Source organism: Antechinus flavipes, chromosome 1 (genome assembly GCF_016432865.1).
Source record: "Antechinus flavipes isolate AdamAnt ecotype Samford, QLD, Australia chromosome 1, AdamAnt_v2, whole genome shotgun sequence".
NCBI classification, from domain to species: domain Eukaryota; kingdom Metazoa; phylum Chordata; class Mammalia; order Dasyuromorphia; family Dasyuridae; genus Antechinus; species Antechinus flavipes.
The window spans coordinates 674,728,135-674,750,970 of NC_067398.1; the positions used below are offsets into that span (position 1 = coordinate 674,728,135).

The 22,836-nt window shown below is 47.8% G+C and overlaps 1 protein-coding gene across 4 annotated transcripts in view; it reads right to left on the reverse strand.

The window, feature by feature from the left end:
* The window catches only part of CRTC1 (CREB regulated transcription coactivator 1), a 118,266-nt gene that overhangs the window by 22,418 nt on the left and 73,012 nt on the right, over positions 1-22,836 (reverse strand). For 2 of the 4 annotated variants that reach the window (XM_051972291.1, XM_051972289.1), the window contains exons 2-9: positions 21,479-21,595; positions 19,963-20,010; positions 17,359-17,496; positions 16,287-16,348; positions 14,589-14,683; positions 9,293-9,378; positions 3,683-3,726; positions 2,484-2,704 (exon numbers count right to left, since the gene is read on the reverse strand). In XM_051972291.1, the coding sequence (XP_051828251.1) occupies positions 2,484-2,704; positions 3,683-3,726; positions 9,293-9,378; positions 14,589-14,683; positions 16,287-16,348; positions 17,359-17,496; positions 19,963-20,010; positions 21,479-21,595 (811 nt within the window). The remainder of the gene's footprint in view (positions 1-2,483; positions 2,705-3,682; positions 3,727-9,292; positions 9,379-14,588; positions 14,684-16,286; positions 16,349-17,358; positions 17,497-19,962; positions 20,011-21,478; positions 21,596-22,836) is intronic. The other 2 variants (XM_051972292.1, XM_051972290.1) reach the window with 1 other exon arrangement.

The window sequence follows — 22,836 nt, forward strand, 5'->3', positions numbered from 1 at the left end:
AGACAGGTTTCTAAAACGTCAAGAGCAAAGTGCTAGGCTATAAACCAAGCTGATGCAGCCTTACGTGCTTCTTGACACAACCTGAAATACAACTTAAGATATAGAGCTAGATTCTGGACCTTAGAATTCACTGTAAATACTCAAGTTATCTCTGTAAGATGACTAAGGCAAACTCAAAGAAGAGTTCTAGTGATGACAGGAGGGCCCTAGAATCTGATTGGAAGGGAGCTTGGAGATCAGATAAACTCAGTCACTTTGCAGATGGGGAAACCGAGGGATACATAGGCTAAGGGACTTGCCCAAGGGTCAGACAAAGTTTCCAACTTTAAATAGTCTTTCTACTCCACATCAAGCTACTCTGCTTGACTGCACAAACATGTGCTCAAGGGGGCCACCCAGAACATCCCTCTGCCCAGGAGAACCTTTCCACTCTCTAGTCTTTAACCATTCCCCAGCCGCCCACCCACTTTCAAACTGCAGATTTCACAGCTTTTACATTTCTGATGAGGGGCTGGGGGCAGGATTTCACCAAGCAAGGACAGAAACCAGAGAGCAGCTACATTGCCTCCAGGAGACACAGGCCTCTTTCTTCTTTGTTGTCCAAGGACCTGAGTGGCTGGGCTGGGCGGTAAGTACAGTGTGTGCCAGAGGCCAGCAGCTCTTGCTTGATTTAAAATGCAAAAAAAACTTGCCAAGTGACCTGTTCTCTCTGGCAAATGCACAAACAATCAAACATATGTCAAACATTATGAGATTCTACTCTTTTTACGCTAACAAGCAGGCCGCCCTTCAGTGTGTGAGTCCTCCTGCTAGGTACAATGCAACATTCTCAAGTCTATTATTTTCATATGTGTATATTTTACTCCATTTGTTTAGACTCAGTACAGTTTTGAGGTACATTATCCTTGGGACTGCTTTGAAAGGATTGCCAAGGGCATTCTGGCAAAGGCCCTGAATGAACACTGCTGGAGGCTGCTGCAGATTCGAGCTGATAAAACGAGGAACAGAAAATAGAAGGTGTCTGTAGAAGGAGATCAAGAGACTCAGTGAAGCCCCATCTGACATGCAGACCTCACGCACAGCACCTCTTCTGGGAGCTAGCAGACTTCCATGGGAATGTTCAGATGCTGGTGCCCTGAATCTCAGGGGAATGTGTTCATCTAATTAGCAAAGCCCTTCCCATCAAGCCATCTTCACATCCTCCAGGCTGCATGGCAGCCACCAAAAGGGAAAAGGCCCCACTGCATTTGGCCAATGTCACAGGAATCCATGTTGGACCAAAGCTTAGAGAAGTGAGGAGGTTTTAAGAAGTAGGACAGGGATTTGAATTCAGAACCTTTGACTCCATATAAGCCAGACAAAGCCACTGGCAAAAGCTTTTCACCCTGAGCTCAAAATCCTCCCTGAGAGAAATTTCCAAGTCCTCATCACACAGCTAAGACTGCCAGAGGGCAAAGTAAGGAGGAGGGGACCACCAGGCCTTCGAAGCTGTCTTCAGAAAACGAAGCAAGTTCCAGACACATCTAAGTTCCAGTGTGCACACCCTAAAGACCAGGACAGAATCAGATGGCACAGTCTGGTGTGCCTCTAGTGCCCTGCGATAGGAGCAGTTCTGGATAGTCTCCACAGTCACATGTGGCTCCGAAAGTATGTGTTCACAGGTTAGGTTGAGCTGGTCCCATCTCTCCGCTCTAATCTTAGGGCAAAAAAGGTCCCGGAGGTCAGCTAATCCAATCCCTCCCTGAAGCAGGCATTCCCTCTACAACAGCTTCCAAATCTGCTTCCCTCTATAACCCTCTCTCCCACCCCATGGATTCCAGGCCTCCTTCTAGGTCTAAGCAGAACAAACTGGATCCTTCTTTTACTCAGAAGTCCTTCAAATCCTTGAAGACAATAGAAAGCCCCTCGAGGCAACCCCTTAGGCAGGCACACAGGCCCTGCTTCTTCCAGCTGCCCCTCACAGGGCATGGCTCTGAGCTGCTTCTGCACTCGCTCCAGCTCACCAGCATCCCTCCTTTAAAATGTGGTCTCCAGACCTGAGCCCAGCTCTCCAGATGTGAGCTGACCAGAGCAGAAGACTGCCACCTCTCCTCTTCTCCAAGAAAGCAATAGAGCAATTCCAGGCTCAGAGATTTCTTTGAAAGTTCTGTGAAATTCAGGGCCAGAGCTCTCTTTCAACAGGCTTCTGGAATGATATATTCACCTGCCTAATGGTCTGTCGTTGCTCCAAGCAAACGAGCAACATCTAAACGACTCTCTCCAGATGCACGTTACATCAAAACGCCCACATCTGTAGAACACCCTTCCATCTGAGAATGGCTGAACTGCATCTACACATGCACACTCAGCATAATCCCCGCCCACCTTCCCTCCTCCCCCCTGCTTCCCCCCCCCCCCCCCCAGCATGGCTGCATCGCCCCGCCCCCCCAGCTACTCTGCACACCTGGGCCGACCCGGCCCAGCTCCTAAGATCCAGGCCTTACCCTGATTGGCGGTGCCGATGCCCAGGTGCGTCAGGTTGGCCGCCAGGTTGCCAGTGCTGTTGGAGCTGCTCAGGGCTGGAAACGTGGATTCCTCCGGATCCAGAGGAGTTGGGAGAGGAGAAGGGAAATGGATATTCGTCAGGTCGGGGAGGGAGCCCCCTGTGTTATGGGTAGCAGGAATTAGGGTTGTAGTGTTTTCCTGGTCAGTGGACGGGAAGATGCTAAACGAGAGGGAGAGACCACACAGAGAACAGCAACAGTGAGCTTGGGGGGTTGTCTGTTTTCTTCTTCCAGGACCTAATACAAAAGAGAATTTAGAACCGCAGAAGGTTAGTGCTCTAGAAGTGAGCTCTGGCAGGACCCTTAGAACTCAGGGGGGGCTCAGAGCCCATCCATACCAATTCTTCCCATCAGAGTGAGCCAAGGAGGCCAAGAGGGCTTGAGCAGTTTGCCTCTGGCCCTAAAGCACCTTGGTGGTAGGGCTGGATCTAGATCCCCAGCCTCCCAACTCCCTTTAGCTCTTTTTCAACACAGAAACAAGGCAGCGCTCACAAAACAGAGATAGGAAATGATACCAGTGCTGTCAGCTACAGCCTCGCTGTTAGCATTCTTATCACATGAGCCCAAAGTCAGGCTGTACTTTTATCCCCAATCAGACCTGCAGAGTGCCTCAATATGCTTGCTAGTGTCCACCTATATATCTTATTTTTTTCCCAAAGAGATTTCTTTTTAGCAGTACAGCTTCTATTATTAAAAAATAAATAAATCAGCCATTTCAGCTGTTTCCCAGAAAATCACGGCTTTCTTGAAATTCTATCTAGGCCCAAGTGGCCCCCTTTTTGCTCCCCCCCAAGTCATCTAGGCAGTGGGAGGCAGGGCAGAAGGCAGCACAGGGGACGTAGGCCCTGCTTTCCCCCACACAATGGTGTCCCCTAAGGAATGGGGCATCCAACTCCACTCCATGCAGACTCTTATCACCTGACAAGTCTCACTGCTTTTAAAAGTGGCCTCTAACTGGACATTTTAAGTGAAAAACAAACCCTGGCATTGGACCAAACATGCCCCTCACTAAGGCTGCGAGGTGCTGGGCTATTGCCTCCCAACCTATTGGTCACAGGTATCTGGGTAAAAGGTGTGTGTGAGTGCACGTGTGCCGTGCCAGGGCCATGGGCATAAACCAAGGCACACCCAAGACTTACTTGATTCCTGGGACTTCACAGGACTTCGGTCTTGATGACCCTGTCTGAAATAAAACACAAGACCCCAGTGAAAACCGGTCTGAGAAGGCTGTGTGCATTCCCCAACACCCATGCCGCAACCCACAGTATCCTTAGTCTTTTATGCCACTTTGAGGTCACCATGTCTGCGATAACAGAATTAAGACTTTTAGAGCTGTCAAGGCACCCTAGAGATTATCCCCTATCATTTTACAGATGAGAAAATTGTAGCCCATACAGAAAGAATAATTTGCCCAAGGTCACACGACTCATGAGTGCAAGAGAAACAGGACTCAAAGCCAGATCATGTAAAAATAATCCATCTCCTGCCAAAAAAAAAGCCTGCATTTTCACCCTCCTCAGTTCTGGATGTACACCACTGAACATATGGCAGTGTGCAGACCACATCCTGGACCCCCAATTCTGGCTTTCCCAAGGAGGGGGGCACCATAAAGAACTGGTTTGGCTCCCTAAAGACCCAGAGCCAGGATCTTTCAGAAATAAGTCAATTCATAGTCTTTAACCTCTCCCCACTAAATGCCCTTAAAATATAAGCTCTACCCACTAAAATCTGCTGCCAGGGGGCAGCAGATGGTCAGAAAGACCTAGGACCTGGCACTTGTCCGTTGCCCAGTCATGGGGAAGGAAAGACAATGCCTTAGGAAAACCTCAGCTCAGGCTGGAGCCCCTGAAGGAAGGGGAGCATTTTTGCTCTCTACACAAGGAAGTCTCCAGGAATAAGTTATATCATCAGAAAAAAAGGGTCCTAGGAAGGGGCAATGAAGCCAGCTTGAGGAAGGGCAGGAGCTCCCAAGCAAAAACCTCCCAAGAATGTTTCTGACGACTTACTCACTGCTGCATGAGCTGCACTCTTTGAGTGCAGCACAGGGCCCACTTGTGCCCCTGTGAGAAAGAGAGAGGAGGCAGCTGGCGGGGGAACTTAAGCCCCTCTGAGAGGCAGCTGACCTCCAAACAGTGGGCCTAGCTTGTGTGAGCTAACGGTAGCCTGGGAGAAACATGGCAGCTGAGTTTCTACAGAAACATCTCTCTTGTTTCTCCCTGTAAAGAAAAGACTTCTAGGTTCAACTGACCATTTATTATATGCCTACTCTGCCCTAGCTACCAGCTGGCTTCCAGGCAGACAGAGACAAGAACAGCCCAGCGCTTGCCCTAAAGAAGGCTCCATTCTACTGGAACGAACTGACATGAACTCTGACAAGGCCACACAGAGCTCTATGAAGCTGGGGAGGGGTAAAGGCGACTGAGAGCAGATCTTGTCTGCCAGAGGCACTGGAGCCAAGGCTGCCAGCAGGAGGGGGGGATTCTAGCCTAGGGGACGGCCTGCGCACAGGCCCAGGGCAGAGGGGGGCGTCGAGCATGGAGCAGCAGACAAGAGCCTGAAGTTAGCAGAGACGAGGGACGGTGGAAGGGGCTGGCTTCCGGAGCAGAGGGGAGAGGACGGGATCCAGGGCCCAAGAAAGAGGCTGGCCTCGGCCAGGAGCGTGGCCACTCCCTCCCCCAGCCTAAAGCGAGAGAGAAGGAGGAGCAGGTGGAGATGGGAGATGTGGAAGAGGGAGAAGAGAGATCGTGGAACAGACGGTTTCTATGTTCTCTAGAAAGGATGAAGCCAGGCCCGCTGCTGAGAATGAGGGGGTGGCGTGAGGGGCCTGAGAAAAGAAAACCAAATTTAAGCAGATGCTGCAGGAAGCATGGAGCTGTGGCGGAAGAGCAAGGGCTGCCCCACAGCAGCGAGGGCCCAGGAAGGCTCGCCCTCCCAGGCCCCAGTGGAAGAGCAGAGGGCCCCACGAGGCATCTCGTCAGCACGGGAGGTGCCGAGGGGCTAAGTCACGCGGCCCCCGGCTGAGAAGTGGCAGAGCTGGCTGGGAGCCCGCCCCTGGAGCAGACCGCGCAGCCCCACGGCATCTCTTCCCGTTGGCATGGCAGCACGGGAGCAGAAATGAAAGGGGGGCAACCGGGGCTCCGGTCCAGAGGGGGACGACTGCTTCAAGAAGACGGCACAAAACTGACCAGACTAACACTGGAAAGGAAGGCCAGGGCGGGGCTGGCAGGCCTAAGGATGAAATGGGAGGAGGGAGGGCGAGGGGCAGGTGAGACAGGAGGAGCTGAGGACAAGAAGAGCTTCCCCAGACTATAAGAAGCTACAGGGTGATGATGGTGTTGAGGCTACAAGTGACCTGGGTGTTCAGTGAGAGTGAAGGTGAAGGTCACAGCAGCGGAGAGGGCAGTTGGGGGGGTAGTGGAAAAGATATTCTGGGTGGGGACACAAAGACAGTGCTGAACTCCTTGAGAAACAAAGGAAAATGATGAGGGGGCTGGCGGATAACAGCACCGAGGATCTCCAGAGGCTGCCTCTCAACACTGTAAACCCCAGCCTGGCTGGTGGTGGCTCAGGTCTCTCAGCCTCTCTAGGCCACCCTGAGCGGTGATCCCTCCTGAGTCAGCAGAAAGGGCCTGAGCAGGAGGAGGAAGGGGCTCACAGATGTTTTGTAGGGGGAGCCTGGGTTCCCAAGCCTCGGAGGAAAGCTCAGCTGCCATGGGTGCTCGTGGTGGTGCGGGTGCCAAGCCCTGATGCCCGGTGACAGGCCCTTTGGGAGCAGTCCTACCTCAGACACAGCCCCCCTCAAAGGGACGAGAAATCCCGTTTCACTTGTGAGCAGTTTAAGTGAGAAACCAGCCTCCTCCCCCAAATGCTCTTGTAGGCCAGAGCTGGGTTAATAATAGTTGATATTTCCAGTACCACTCAAACGCCTCAAGCTTTCAAAAACAAAACACCAAAACCAGCCAGAGATCAACAATAGATTGTTTGAATCGATTCCCACAGCAAAGCAAGAACTGGAGCCTGTGTTTTTAACACTGGAGCCACGTGTTCCGAGCCCGACACAGCTGCTCTCCCAGGGGCCTTCCTCAGCCTCCACCCCCACCCCCAAGCTGTCCCTCCCCAATGCCTTCTGGTGGTACAAGCGCCGGTCTCAGATCGCTGCAAGCTGCATTTACAGACTGACTTTGCAAAAGGTTCCATGCTACGAGTAGTGTCTAGGTCCAGCCCTTCTATTTCCCCCAGAGCTGAGCATAAGAATACCCAGTGCCCAGCTCAGGAGGCTCCTTAGTGTTTGCTCAGTATCAGGAGTCTTTCCCACAATCTCAGAAACTAAACATGAGCCAACCTCTAAAGAAGGGATGGATCAGCCATGGCTCCTCTATGATCTAACGGCCCCCAGGGTCAGAAATACAGTGCTGACGGTGAGACCCAAGGGGCTGGGGGCACAATGAGCGGTTTTCAAGGCCAGAAGCCGGCAGACCCCCCTTACATCAGTGGTGTGAAGCAAGGTCAGGAAAAACCCCACCCTGGTTCACTGGACTTGACTGGGAACTCCAATTCACCAAAGCTCTCGTCTCGCTCATTTCTCCATTTTCCTTAGATGCCCTTTCGAGCTGATGTTTTCCTGAAGGAACTGCTCAGAAAACGATGCTGTGCCCGCCAGCATTTCTGACGTGCCTCCTGTAAGGAGTAAGTCAGTCATGACCGCCTTCTTCCATGGGGGCGAGGGTGGGCCCCTGCCCATCAACAGGCACTCAGGAAGCGCCCACACGCTCGGTGCAGAGTTAGTTCAGCAGTCTTCGAGAAGAGTTACAAACCACGCCAGATGCCCCACAAGTATCTCTTTTCTCTCATCTTCAATCCTTCCCTAACTATAAGCTTACTCTTCTCTGCCTGCAAACATGCCGGTGCCTCAACCCATCTGAAAGCTCCAGGCCAACCCGGCCCCTCCACCCATACTCCCTCAGACATAAAACCCTGGAAAATGCAGTCGACATCCCCTGTCTCCTCCTCCCTCCTCCCACTCTCTTCTAAACACCACAGTCCAGCTTCAGGAGCTGCCCTCTCCAGAGGGCCCCCGACCAGGGCCTCTGACGATTGCTGCTTCTTCGTTCTTCTTGACCTCTGCAGAGGCTTGCTGACCAACCTCCCCTTCCTGGATCTTCTCTCTCTTCTGGGCTGACCTGCTTCATGATCATCCACGTCCTGGCCCTTAGCCATGGGGGAACACGAAGGCTCAGTCCCAAGTCCTCTCTCCACACGGTCACCCCAGATTGACTTTTCCAGCCTTAGTCTCTCTCCTGGGCCCCAGGCCCACGTCATCACTGCTTGCAGGCATCACGAACTGGCCGCCCGGTCAGCACGAGCTCAGGACCAGCTCTTCCAGTGTCCCTGCTCTCCAGAGCTGTGACTCCTCCTTCCCGTCCACCTGCCGGTGCCCTCAGCAGGGCATTTCTCTGCCCACGTGCCTGACTGGATGCCAGGTCTGACTGCCTCGACCTCTGGAATAGCTCTCAGATTAGCCCCTTTCTCTCTTCTCTCATGTGAACCAGGGCACTAATTCAGGCCCTCATCAACTCACCCCTGGACTAGAGTCCCTCTCTGGTCTCTCCTCCACACACCTGCAGGAGGAACACTAGCCCCAGGTGCCACATTACTCCCTTACGCCTCCCCTGGGTCACTTTAGGCCTCTGGGTCAGTAAAGAACCTGCCTAATCTCCTGCCAGCTCACCTTGCCAGCCTCCCTCTCCCACGCTCCCAACTGGCTGCCCCCAGACCTGGCTTGTCCTCCCTCCTCACCTGTCCCTGAATCTCTAGTTTCCTCCACAGCTGAGCTCAGACACCCCTTCTATGAGGCCTTCCTTGATTTCTGGCTGCCAAAGCCTCACCTCTGTTTTATACGGTTTATTTTGCATGTTCTTGGAGGCTTCTATCTATGCTCTCTCCATATCCTCCTTGAGGGCAGGGACAGGCCCATCTCTCAGAATTTTCAGCACCCAACACAGTGCTCGGGATGTGGGAGACTCCCCTCAAGTGCGTGCTGATGGAATAGTGGCCAACTATTTCAATGTAGAACAAACAAAATCAAGAACCCATTTGAGGCCGGTAAACTGAAAAACACAGTGCAGCAACACAAGTCGCCAACACTTTTCTACGGGCCCTTTTTCTTTTCTCCTCATCCAGATTCTGCCTTTCCCAGGAAGTCGTCCTCAGTCACTCCAGCCGGTGCTCTTGCCTTTCCATCTCTCCCTATGTTTGAGCTAAGACGGCAGGGGGAGGGCACCCTCCTCCAACGGCATGGCCCACCCTGTAAAATCTCTACAGAGGCCTCATAGGGAAGTTGCACTTTGTTTAGTGACCATCTCTACCACATCTCTGACAAAGCCCCATCTAGCCACAGAGAACTCGCTCGCTCCGAGGCTGCTCTGCTCTTTCTGGGCCTTTGCCTGTCCCATGTTACTCTGATCCTGAGCTCAGACCCTCATGTTTTTTGGACCTCTGGGCAGGGGGTCTGCTGAAGGCTTTGCAGCCTTACTCAGAGCCATGTTTTAAAAACAAAAGGTCACAAAAGGAAATAATACTTCTTGAAAGAAAGATGACATTTTTTTCTCCATTCAGGTTCTTGGATCCCTGGAAATCTCTGCACAGACCCCTCAGGCTCTCACGGGTAGCCTTTTCTAAATTTCCCCTGCAGTATTATGCTCTAGGAAAAAATTCTGTTTCCCAAGTCTCAGAATCTCATAAATTCTTACCTTTTTAGAGTCCCACACTTGTTTTGAGAGGTTTTTGTCTGTCTCAGAGGTGGTTTCCTCCATTCCTGGGACTGTCAATAATAAGACTGGGGTTGGAGGAATTGAGGGGAGGGGAGGGGGAAAAAAAAAAAAGAAAAATGAGACAAAACCTGCTAATTAACTGCTTTGGGGCCTTACTTAAGAATATTACTTACAGCAGCAGACATTGTTCTTACACAGATCATGGACATACTGAAATTACTGAAACAACAATAACTCCTTTGGGAAAGAAAAAAATTCTATAAAAGGATTTGGTACCAAAAAAATCATAGAAACTACCATGCATTAGAGATGGAAAATGTTAAGTTCCTGAGTTGAGAGATCTGTATATATTTTATTTTGTTTAACCCAATCTAACCCAAGAAGGAGACAGAACATCTGGCAGGCCAGATGTGCTATTTACCTTTAGGACCCATGGAATTGACCCTGACACTAGGCAAGTGTGATGAGAAGAGGAGTGACAGTAAAAGGGAAATTCCTACCTCTCGAAATCTGGTGTTTGCTACAGCCCTAGCTGCTCCCTTTCATGAATAGGGGGTGGAGAAGGCCCACTTCTAGCCCCTTCCCAAAAGAACCTCCTACACCTGGAAGGCTATCTCTGCCCATGAACAACAGGAAAAGAACTCAGAAATGGCTGCTGAGGAATGGGACAGATACTTCTTCTATCTTGGTACCTCAGAGGCAAGGCATGGCAGCAGCAAAGGCACCCAGCTGAGTGAAGGGAAAGCCAGAATCAGCTCGCTCTAGCTAAATAACCTTAGATGAGACTCCTAAACCTAGAGATCCTCAGTTTTCTCATTTATGAAATGAGAAGTCTGGATCAAACTGAAAAAGAGGAGACAAAACAGAACTAGTCAGCAGTGGAGGGCTATAAGGAGTCCCTGAACCTTGGAATTATCGGAGAAAAGCCACCCAAGTGTTTACTGCTTGGGCCTGGCAATGCCTCTAAGAACTCAAAGACAAACCCTATGTCAAGTCCCACAGGAACTAAAACATTCATAGTAGCTCGGTGAATACAGTGGATAGAACATAGGAAGTCAGGAGTCAGGAAGATCTGAGTTCAAATCCAGCCCCAGGCACTACATACTATCTCTATCTGGGTGACCCTGGGCAAGTCCTTTTACTTCTGTGAGCTTGTTTCCTCAAATGTAAAATGTGAGTGAGAATGGCACATCCTCCCAGAGCTGTGGTGAGGAGCACTTAGCATCTAATACTTGGGAGATACTTAATACAAGCTTATTTCTTTTCTTTCCTAAAATTCTGAACTTAACTGAGAGCAAGTAACACTTGCATTTTCCCCCACAAGAGAGAGTGGGAGGACAGGACAAGAATCTCCATTCCACTGCTCTCTCCAGAGTTGTCAGGGCTCCTGACTGCCAACTCCGATGTCCTCTGCAACCTGTGGCACAGCTGACTCCTTTCTAGATGCCTTCTCTTCTCTGGGTTTGTCCAATACTCTCTTGCCTTTCTTCCTACCCCCAGGTCTCCTTTGTGGGATCATCACCAATATCCTAGCCCCTTACGGGGGGGAAATTGCCCCAAGGTTCTGCCCTAGGCTCTCTTCTAGACCATAGTTTCTTAAATTTTTTCTATATGTAGCCCCTTTTCAAAAACCTGAGAAATTTTTATATGATCCCAGATATATAGGCATTACTGGTAATTTATTGGTAAATTTATTAATTTAATCGGAATTCTATCACCTCCACGTTATGAGACCCCATAGGTCCCAACTCACAGTTTAAGAAGCTTTGCTTCATACCCGCTCACAGTGACTTCATCAGATCACATGGGACCTCTCTCCTGAGCTTCAAGGCCATATTACCAAATGCCCATGGAACATTTCAAACTGGATATGCTCAGCCTGTCCCAAACCACCTCCTGTTGGTCCCCAAACTCATGCTTGAGCCCCACTTAGTCTCTCTGCTGAGGGTACCACTGCTCTGTGCCTTCTCCTTCGCCCTGGTTATCCTGGCAGTCGCTATGGCTTCTCACTTCTCCCTTGACCACATCTTTGCAGCTTTCTCTCTGTTCACCCTGCCACCACCTGGTATAGGGGCTTTTCACTTCTCACCTTCACTGCTGCAATGGCCTTCTGCTGATGGGTCTGCCCTGTCTCAAGTCTCCCCCAGTCCAAACCCATCTCTGTACAAATGCCAAAGGGATTTCCTAAATCACCACTCTGAGTCACTCCCTTGCTCAATTAACCCCTCTAGCTGGCTCTCCTTTCCTCTCTGGCCTTACTGTACATCATTCCCCACAGTCCGGTCCTGCTGTCCTTCATGCCTTCAGACAGGCTCTGCCCTCTTAGAACACCTGGTTTCCTTCCAGGCTCAACTAGGGACCACCTCCTCCAGGAAGCTTTCCCCAAGGCTAATGCCTCTCCCCTTTGACACTCCCTTCTATTATGGCTTCTGAGAGCAGGGGCTGTTCCACCTAGCACTCTGTATTCTGATGTCCAGCCCACTGTTCAAATCCCAGCTGCAGCTCTCCTTTCCCTGTCCCCCTTAATCCTAGGGCCTTCCTTCTGTTAATTACCTGGAGTTTATCCTCGGCCTATCTTGTTTGCATAGAGTTGTTTACATGTTGTCTTTCCTTTTATTCTGAGAGTCTCTTTAGGGAAGAGCCTGTCTGTGTATCCCAGAGCTCAGTACAGGGTCTGGCACACAGTGGACACTTAATGTTTGCTGACTGCTGACTGACACATGGTAAGAATAAAGGGGAGGAAGGAATAAGCATTTAGATAGCACTCAATGTGCGCCAGGCCAGATCCTGTGCTAAACATTTTACAAATATGGTTTTATTTTATTCCCAACACAATCCTGGGAGGTAGGTGTTATTATTATTCCCATTTAACTGAGAAAAACAAAGGTAAAGTATTTTGTGTGGGGTCCCCAAGTAAGGTACCATTTGAACTCAGGTTTTCCTCACTCCGGGGCCACTATTTTATCCACTGAACTATCTAGCTGTTTCTAAGTCAATAGATGTTGACTGAAGGATTGATAGAATGATGTTTAAAACACAAAACTAAAATTAAATTGAATCCTAAATAAATGTAATGATTAATCCTGGTCTAGAGAATGGATGATAAACTATACCTTCCTCCTTTGTGAGGAGGTGGGAGATCATGGATGTGGAATGGTGCACACGTTTATTCACTTTATTGGACGATTTTGCTTAACTTTTTGAAAAACTTTGTTTTTTTTCTTACAAGAAAGGGTTCATAGTGCAGGGGAAAGAAAAAGGGCAAATTCATAAATGAATATGTTAGGGAAAAAAGTACCAATAAACTTTTGAAATATGTAGGGTTATAATATTTATAAGATATAACATATATAAGATATACTGTAGTTTATAAGATATATAATATCATAAAACTTAGAATATGCTACTTAATTCTGGGGAAGGAAGTCAAAGAAAACCACTGGTTAACAGCAGCTGCCAACATAAAAAAAGTAGTAACATAAAAAGGTAATACAATAACAATAATAATAATAGTATAAAAATTTAGCACTTGCCAAATATCTCATAAGACATGGCCTGGTAGTTAGGATTATATATGCCAGAACCTCCCTCCCTTTCATTGGCTTACAATAACTACAAACAGAGACCTCAAAAAATCTGAAGATTTGAACCAACAACTTGAGTTAGACTCAGATCATGGTCACAGTCTATAAAACTTAAGAAAAAGGATTTTTAATACTTCTCCTCAATCCTCAGCTTACATGAAACAAAAAGCTTTCAAAATAGAAAGAACAGACACAATGCTGTGGTTAAAGGGTGAGGTGTTCTAACACCCACAGTCCTTTCCGTGAGCCTATGGGGAATAAGTTCATAACCTCATGTTTTTATTCAACTAGAAAAAACAGGTATTTTAGCCACTTAATCAGAAGTCTGTAGAATACTGAATATAAAGGAACAATGGTAACATGGCAATTTATCCCAGGATAGTTTCTATTTGAACCTCATATGTGAATGAAATAATAGTAATAATGCTAATGATACTAGTAATAACAACAGCCACCTTCACAAAAGTCCTCCTCTGTCTAAATGCAGACTAAATTCAGCACACTATTTTTTACTTTATTATTCTTGGGTTTTTGGTTTGTGTTTTCTTTTGCAACATGGCTAATATGGGAATGCTTTGTACAACTGCATGTATAGAATCTATGTCAAATTGCTTGTCTTCTTAAGGATCGGGGAAGGGAAGAGGGAATGAAGAAAATTCAGAACTCAAAATTTTTAAAAATGAGTGTAAAAATCTTTATATATAATTGAGAAAAAAATTAAAATGAAAAAGTAAAGATAATAAACATTAAATAACTGCATACAATAAAAATAATTAAGAGTTTTTGTAAGCAAAAAAAATCTCTCCTTTGATATTTCATTGTGGTGTGAAGTTGACTGAACTATGTCACCAAAGACCAAGTTCTAATAGGACCCATTGAGCAGGAAAGATATTGAATATCAGCCCAGGAACAGGCTGTGTATTCTCTAAGGATCACTATAGGTCATCTCAAAAAGGATTATACCAAATGAATTCCATCTGCTAAGGCAGAAGGACTACAATCAGTGCTGGGAGAGAAAACGCTCACAAAGACAAGAGCATCCCTAAATGTTGAAGACAATAATAAGGTTCACATTTCTAGAGTGTTATACGGTGTGTGAAACATTCTGGGGACAGAAGTTCAGTGAAGCAAAGAATACAAATAGTACTTACTATGCCCCTGTTTTATAGACAAGGAAACTGAACAGAAGGGGCAACATGACTAGCTTAAGGTCACACATCTAATAACTGTGGCAGCTGGAACTTGAAGCTAGGCCTTCTGAGCTCAAGCCTACCCACTTTGCTGCCTTTCTGAAGTACTTGTCTTTATTACTGCAAAATGGTTTGTAATAATCTTGTTTCTATGATGAAAACTTCTCTTCTCAAAATTCTCTCCCTCTTCTGAGACACAGGAACAAAACTATATTAAAGGGGGAAAAAAAAGACCAAAAAAAAAAAAAACAAAAAACAAAAAACAAACACTTCCCCAACAGAATGGGGTTCTTGTTCATGCTTCGAAGTGCAAAAATCAACCTGTATATTTCCATATACATTGTGATTAATAGCAGAGAAAGTCAAACATTTCTTCCTTAAGAGCACAACTGTCTGCCTGATAAGTCAATCGCTGCAGGAACTTCAGGTTTCAGAGCTAGCAAAGTGGGTGGGCAGGCTCCCAGGGCTTCTGTAAAGGGCCCTCTGCTGACGCGCATTTACCTCTTTTCTGCTGGATGTCTTGGGAGCCTCCAGCAAAGGAGTCTGGTTGAGCAGGAGTCATGGTGCTCTGATGTAGGGCAGAGTCAGAATTGGTCCTGGCAGAACATGAGACAGATTGTTAGCTTCTCCCACTTCAAAGAGGCTGGAACTAACTACCAGGGCTCCTGTTGCACTGTCCATCTCCCTTCCCTGCTCTGCCAACACCAATCCCTGAGATCAGCCTACTGAACCTACATACCGGGGCCAGACTTCAATTCCACTCAACAAACACTTCTTAAAACTCCTACAAGATGCCCATTTGAAGACACAAGAATTTCCGTCTTCCAAAAGCTCACCTTCTACCATGGAGAAAAAACACATTCACACTAAGTAAATGCAAAGTAATCAGTGAAAAATTCTTGGAGGGCACCAGCCCTAGGGAGAATCCAAAAAAGCCTGTGTTGGAGGATGGCATGGGACTGGAGACCTGAAGGAAGTGGGAAATTCCAAGAAGCAGAGCTGAGGAAGAAAAGCACTTCTCACTGCCTATGTAAAAGCCAGCATGACTGTAGCAGGGAATGATGGGACACGATCCACTAATGGGGGCTCTGCTCTGGGCCCTCTTCTCTTCTCCCTCTGTTCACTCTCCTGGTGATCTCATTGGCTGCCATGAAGTTAATCATGGTCCTCGGATTACTTATCCAGCCCTAACCTCTCTTCCGAGGGTTAGTCTCACATCTTCAACTGTGTTCTGCCCATTTCTCACAGGGACTGACTTCATTATCTCTGCCCCGGAGCTTCTGCCTCCTGGCCCCTCAGGGCCCTCTCTCTATGCCCTCAGTGGTCGGTTCTGTGGTTTTCCTTTTTACACCCTCCCTGGGTGGGCAGTCCATGCCATAGGCCAAAGCAGGCACCCCATATCTGACTAGGGAGAGCTGCTGCTATCTGAGTGTCCCCTTCAGATTTCTCCCCATCAGTGCTGCCTCCACTCGGCTGACCAGCTCTTTTCTTCCTAAAGCCCAGGTCTGCCTCCTGTTCCTGTTCAGTTGTTTCAGGCATGACCCCATGATGGGCTAAGGCCCTTGGGGAAGCCCCAAGGAAACCCTCTCCCCACCAGCACAAGGCTGCCATTTCTGCCCCCCCCCACCTTAAAGCAGACACCAGAAGTGGGGAAGGAGAAAGAATAGAATGTCTATCACACACACCCTTTAGATTTCTTGTTATAGCTGACAGTCAGCCTCTCTGTATCTCAATTTTAGCTCGGGGATAATATTTCCTCCTAGCCAATGCATAAAATACTCCCAAGATGAGATGATACCAGGAAACACTAGGGACCAAGTACAGTAGTATCAGCACGGAAATACACTGGGGACCAGTCTCAATGATTAAAACCCCTCAGGTCCTTCCTCTTGATGTCAGGGTACCAAGCACACTGACGCTGGTCCCCAGAATACTCACGAGCACCTGGTAACACATGCCTTATAAAAGGCTCAATGAGAGCCCAAGTCGAGAGCTGACAAAAAGGGGCCTCTAACAAATCAAGCATGCATCAGCCAGTACAAACAGATCATCAGCCCGATAAGAGATTAGGGCCCAGAGATTCCGAGTGAGAGCTGGAATGTGGATGCCTCAGGTGAGACCCTTTCCCTGAACACACGATGTCGCCATGGGAGGGCCCTGGGCCTGAATTGGGTTCCCATACACGCGTGCTGCCCTCACCTTCTCCAGCTTGTATCTGACGGAGGAGACAGATAGACGGTTCCATACGGACAGCTGTCCACGTGATTTGGGGATTTAAGGAGAAAACCACCAAAGAGCCCATGCTTAACCTCCCTGTCTGACCCCGAATGTTTTCAGTCAAAAGGACAGAAAATCACCTTCCCAGAAGGGCAGCTTAGTCTAGCTTGGCAAGCTCACAAGCTAAGGCACCGGGAGAGAAGAGGGCAGAGCACATCCAGGGCCACGCACAAGTACCCAGAGTGGGAGCTGCTCGAAGTCTGAGGCGTCTTCCTCCTGGCCCTCTCCATTTGGCTCCAAGCCCTTTCTCCCTATCCACCACTACAATATGTTTTCCCTGGTGGTACAACTCGGTTCCGCCTACCACTCAGCACTCTCCTCCTGTGAACACACATGTGTGGGCTGCAGCCTTTCCAGGCAAGGGGAATGTGGTCATGAAATGTGGGGCCAGGGCAGCAGGGAGTCTGGGTTCAGCTGACTCCTTCCTAGGGGTCTTAACCTCCTTCCCAGTTCTGAACTCAGGCTGCCGGCATGGTCCCCCGGGCGGGAGAGTTCTGTTCAGGCCAGCGCTTTCGGCTGCTCCTGACTGGCGGCGAGCTGAATCTGCTGCTGGAGAAAGGGCTTCTGGGTCCTCAGGTCCAGCAGCCCGAACATGAGACTTTAATACTGCTCACACTACAGCAATGATGGGGAGCTCCTGGTCAGGGGTGGCCAACCTAGGAAAAGAGGCAGGGAAAAGAGCTGGTCCCACATCTACACAGGAAGGTTTGTAAAGGGTCTATTCTGCCATCACTGCAAACTGCCCTGTGTTCTTTGGACTTCAGGTGCTCCTGACTAAAATGGTATCTAATTTTTGGTTGGTTAGCTTCTGCACTAAGGTCTCTTTCCATTGCTGAAGTTCTATGCTCTAAGATTTTTTCGTTCTCCACTGTTCTAAGGTCCTTCCAGATTTGATGTCTATTCTAAGGGTCTCCCAGTCCTTTCATTATAGAGTGCTACAATAGCACTTCAACTGGTTGCTTGCCCCCCCCCAACCCTCCAGAGAAAAGGATATCTGCCGTCCATGTTTATCCACTGACAAGGGACGCCTGTGAGGAGACCCAAGACGGTTGCGGTCCCGATATACTCTGTCCACTAGACCATGATGCCGAGTTGTCCGGCTGGTATCCAGGCCCGATGACTGAAAAGGAGTCTGGGAGGGAAAAGAGAGGAAACAGAGAAAGAGAAACCCATACAACAGTTACCAGCTGCAAAAGGCAGAGAGGAGCAAGCCTCCCTCCTCCCTGTTTAGCTGAATGACAGAATTCAATTTCCCTTCATAGTTCCCTTTCTTACCTCCCCCAGCCCCACCCTGACCCTTTCAAAGCTTTGTCCGGCCTCTTCTGGTCTGGATCAAATGTAGGAGGTACCCAAAGGGCCCTTGAGCAGAATGCATCCCCAAGCAGAAAGAGGGAAACAGATGAAGTCAGGTCTCCTTCCACATCCATCATTTCTTCAACCCTCTAAGATAAGACCCTCAAACCCTTTGAACAAACTTGACACAAAAAAAATAGAAGAAATAGAAAGTTGCCCAGGAAACTGCTGAGAGCTGGTGCATGGAAAGGATGGGGAAAGAAGGTACAGACAGGGCAGGGTAGGACTGGACCAGGTGCAGGACCAGGTGCAGGAAGCATGCACGGGGCAGCGTGCATCCAGATGGAGCATCCAGATGGAGGCAGTTGGAGAGTGCCACCCTAGAGTTGACAGCAAGAAGGGCAGGAAGAAATGCAAAGAGGCCCGAATGCTTTCAACACCTTCTGCAAGGGAACTCCTTGGTGGGATGCTCTCCCTTTTTCTGGTGTGTCTGTCTATCTCTCTCCCCCCAACTTCTGCCTTTTCTTCTTTCCTCTCCCCTCATAACCACAGCATTCTCAAGTCTCTAACAAGACAATAAAGTTCTTTGTGTTGGGAATGGTCAGTTGGTATCTGCAGTTCCCAGGTTCTGGGTGAAATCCAAGGCTCTTCAGAGGAAGTTTAACTTCCTAAACTACATAGTCTTCTGACTTTTTTTTCTTCTTCTTCTTCTTCTTCTTTTTTTTTTTTTTTTGCTGAGGCAATTGGGTTTAAGTGACTTGCCCAGAGCCACATAGCTAGGAAGTATTAAGTTCTGAGGTCAGATCTGAACTCAAGTCTTCCTGAGTTCAGGGTCGGTGCCATCTAGCTGCCCCCAACTTTTTTTTCTTCTTGAATCTAGAAAATAAAGAGTGTTCTTCAATCTTTGTCCACAGTGTCCTATTTCTAATGGGCCAAGGGTAGAGGTTTTTAGATATTTGCCAGGCATACAACCCTTGACTTATTCCCCCAGAGCTAAAGTTCTGCAACTGGCAACCGCCTCCTAGCCCAGTGAGTTTTTCCAAGTTTGAACATGTAACTTCTGATGTGTCTCCGGGTCATAACCTCTAGCCCAGGGCTATGAGCCCACCTCTGTCTCCTTTCCAACTGCTCCTTGCTGTCAGGTGCCATGATGTGCACTCCCTCCCTCTTGCTGCCATGCCAAGAAAAGAAGTAAGAGGAGGCCCTGGTCTTCATCTGGAGGTCTGCAAATTCTAAGTGTGCTACTTTCATTTAGGGCCAGATGAGACAAAGCTCTTCTCTCCTATGATCTTGCATGACTTTAAGCTTGATGTGCTTTCTCAAAACTGTAGGCAAAGATCTATTTCAATAATAAAGCCTTGCTCCCATTTTGTAACAATGATTTTGATTTCTGTTCTCCATCACAAATGAAGGCTTTGTTCTTTCTCGGTAGACCTGATCTTTTTATATTTAGCAAATTCTGATTCTCCTTCTGCCCCAACATCCCTCCAACACACCTCTTCTGTACTTTTAATAAAGCAGAACCCCAAAGGAACACTCCCTCCCATCTTGTTTACATCTCTGTCTGTAAGCCAGCACCATGAAAAATATGAGAGCAGTTAGAATGTCTATGTGCTGCTTCCCCCAACCTCCTACCCTGCCTCTCCAGGGAAAATTCCCAGCTGCCTTTTAGGGGTTCCAGAAAGATGGGCACTCTCCGGTTTGACTTGTAAGGTCAGAATCCAGAACATTTTTCATCAGGAGTTCATGGCAAACTAGATTACAAGAGATCCAGTTTCTTTTAAATTAAAACCACTCATTCAAACCTAGGCACAGAAGGAGCAGACATGGGAGAAAGCCTCAGGGAGAAGAGGGAAGTTGTGACTATCACCCTATATCGGCTGTTGTATTCTTCCCAGGTTAACTAGAAGAGATTTAGCTCTTCCCCATGATTTTTTTTTTTTTTTAAAGAAAAACATGCCGACATGGTGCACATGCTTAGATGCTGTTTGATTAAACCATGGGCTAAAACAGCTCAGAAAGAGCTGCTGCTGTCCATCAAGGAAGCAGGGAGTGTGGGATAGACTACAATTGGGTCCAAAGAGTCTATCAACTAGACAATATGCAGTTTTCAAAATTGGGATGCGGAGCAAATCCATTTTCATTTGACAGACCAGAACAACTCTTTGGGAGCTGTAAGGGTGCGTCAACTAAACAGGGCGCATACCAAGAGAGAGAGAACAGGGAGTGTCCAAATACGTATCTGCTCAGGGAATCTCAAGCCAGTCCCAAATACGTATTGGCACCAGCCTCAATACACGTTTACCAAAGAGACAGGAGCTGCTCCCAAGGTCTCTCCAAGAATTCCGCTGCGCTGCAAATGCAAAGAACCGAAACATTCAGAGATCCTACTCATCCACCCACCTCCCCACTTCAGGTACACCCGTGGATCTGTATCCCTGCCCTTGCCCCCACCTGCTCATCACTGCACACACATTATCCCAACCTTTTGACTACAGCTTAGAAGGGGAAAGTAACCAACCCACTGAAAAAGAGCCTCAACTTAGGGTTTTTTGCCCAGGCAGTATTCAGTGACTTCATAAAAATGCTTGTTTTCTTGGGGAATGACATGGTGACTGGTGAGAACAATGCAAAGAATACTAAAAGCCAGGAAGGAAATTTGCTGGGATAAGGACTAGGTGGGAGGGGAAATCAAGAAAGACAATTTTAAGGAGATCTAAAGGATTTAATTCGACACTCAGAGCAGTGTGATAACATAAACATATCTAAGTAAATCATTATGCCCACGAAGTTACCTGGGGGCGAGGAATGAGGAGAAACAGGTCATTTGGAACTGGATCAAGAGATCCTCATGGGGAAAAGGTCAGGAGTTCCTAAGCAAGCCCTATTTGCAGCTTTCTGCTTAGCCTGTTACTATGGACTGCTAAGTCTGAAGATCCAAAGGCTCAGCCTGTATATGCTGAAATCATTTTCTAGCAGTGGGAAAGGTATGGCTCATAAAAGGAACAACTTATTTTCTAATTAGTCATGCCTCTGTCCAAGCACAGCCCAAAATGTTCTCAAACAGGACCCCAGGCCATGGCCCAGTTTTCACACTGCTCCCCCAACACATACATCACCTCCATCTGCAAGTCAGTAAAAGAAGGAATGAGTGAGACCCAGGTTGCTGGATCTGAAAACAGGCTTTTCCTTTGTTTTAGTGAGTGGAATTTGTCTTTAATTATCTATAACATAGACAGTAAGGTGCTAGAACATGCTCTGTAGAATAATTTGTTAGGGCAATGACATCTTAGTAACAAGAGACTTCACTAGAGGGATCTGCCAAGAAATATTTGCAGAGAAGTAGGGTCAGGCTGCTGGGTTTTTCTTCTGAGAATTACAGGGCTTGTGGATTAGTCAAGAAAGAAGAAGCCAAGTTCCAAAGTCCCCAAACAGTTACTGCTGCTGGTAGAAACTGACCAACAGGTGTAGTGGCTGCTGAAACACTCTTGTGCAAATAGCATTCTCACTATGGATTCTGTTGACAGGGGAAAGACCCGAGGAGGATCCGGGAAGTCTTAGCCAGAGCAGAGACAGCCCCTGGCTGGCTGCATTTGAGGAGGAAGGCTCTTGCAATCATCTGGAGACCCCCAAAGTCTGAAGCGTTTCTCTGGGCCCACCATTTTTGGATGCAGACACACACCAGATTTACGCCGCTCAACACACATCAGCCAACCTGGATCATGGAGGCTAATGATGAGCAGGAAGTCAACTTCCCCAATCCTTGGTGGACTGGAGTGAGAACAGAGGCTTAAATGGCAGAAGCAAGAAAGGCCACTTACCTGGAAGGGCAAGTCCATGGAGCTGCTCCCAATCTGATTCACATTGGGCAGGGACCCTCCATAGTACTGGCCTCGGCTCTGTCCCAGCTGTAGATACTGTGTTTTCTGTAACTGTAACTAAAAGGAAGAAACACACTGCAGCTGCAACAAACAGGGAAAGGGCTCAAGTCCCCAAACACACCCCAAATAAAATGCAAGATTAAAAAAAGAGAAGTCGGCTTAACCTGACTAGAAAGGCCTGCTCCAACATACTGTAGAGAGAAGCAAAGGGGGAAGCAAGAACTCTGACTTCTACCCCTGACCTGTCACTGATTATAAGGTGCCCCCCCTTTGGGGGTTCATTCTCCTCATTTGTAGAATGGGGCTGGACGCAGTGATCCCCACAGTCCCAACTGCCTCCAGTTTGTGTTCCAAGGCCCCTGCCAGACTAGTTCTATCTGCTATGTTCCCTGCTGGCTTTTACATTCTAGGAGTCTAATCCAACAGGTTCAATTACTGGACTGACTATTTACACAATGATAAATAAGGGATGCAAGCAAGGGAGATATTCCTGAGATCCTTTGGTCTAATCTCACATATACTAGCTTTATGGTTCCTCCTGAGATTCTGCTTCAATTCTGATCCCTGCTACAGCTATCATACTCTACAAAATGGCACTATTTCATCTCACTGCAGAAATGAGATTGAGTAGCAAACTGAGGACAGAGGTAGCAACCAAGTCTCAGGTAAGCCAGAAAATGCCAAGGGCCAGACTCCAATATGTACACTATCCTATAAGAGCATGGCTTCCTTTGCATAATATGGACATTTCTGAATGGATGCAAGATACAAGCAAGCTGAGAGAAATATTACCAAGAAGGCCCTTCAGCCTCAAAAAGCCACTTGAATGGCTGCAAGACAAGGCAGAATCTGAACTTGAATGCCTTTAATATGGAAGAAACAAACTTTTTAATGACAGCCTAAGTCCAGAGAGAGAGGAGATATTTTGCTTTGAAAGTACCGTACATCTCTTTAAAAAAATACAAAAATATACACACACCTGTGTCCGGTGTACGGATCCATGCAGATTAACATACATTAATCAGCTCAAAAGATGTATTTCTAAGGAAATCAACTCTATCCCATCTAACCATTTCCTTGCCCTTCTGTTCAATAAGGAACAGACTCTTCACTTGTTATCTACCTCTCTCCTTGTTGCTAGGTCACGTTTGTTCTTCTTTAACCCAAAGAACACTATGCCCTTCCCTTGCTGTGTACAGCACACTCTCCTTTCAGCTCAGGCTCCTCACTGTTCAGCCAGCAGGACTCTCACTGTCAGTTTGGAGACCCTGCTTCCCAGCCCACCTGGCTTAAAGCAC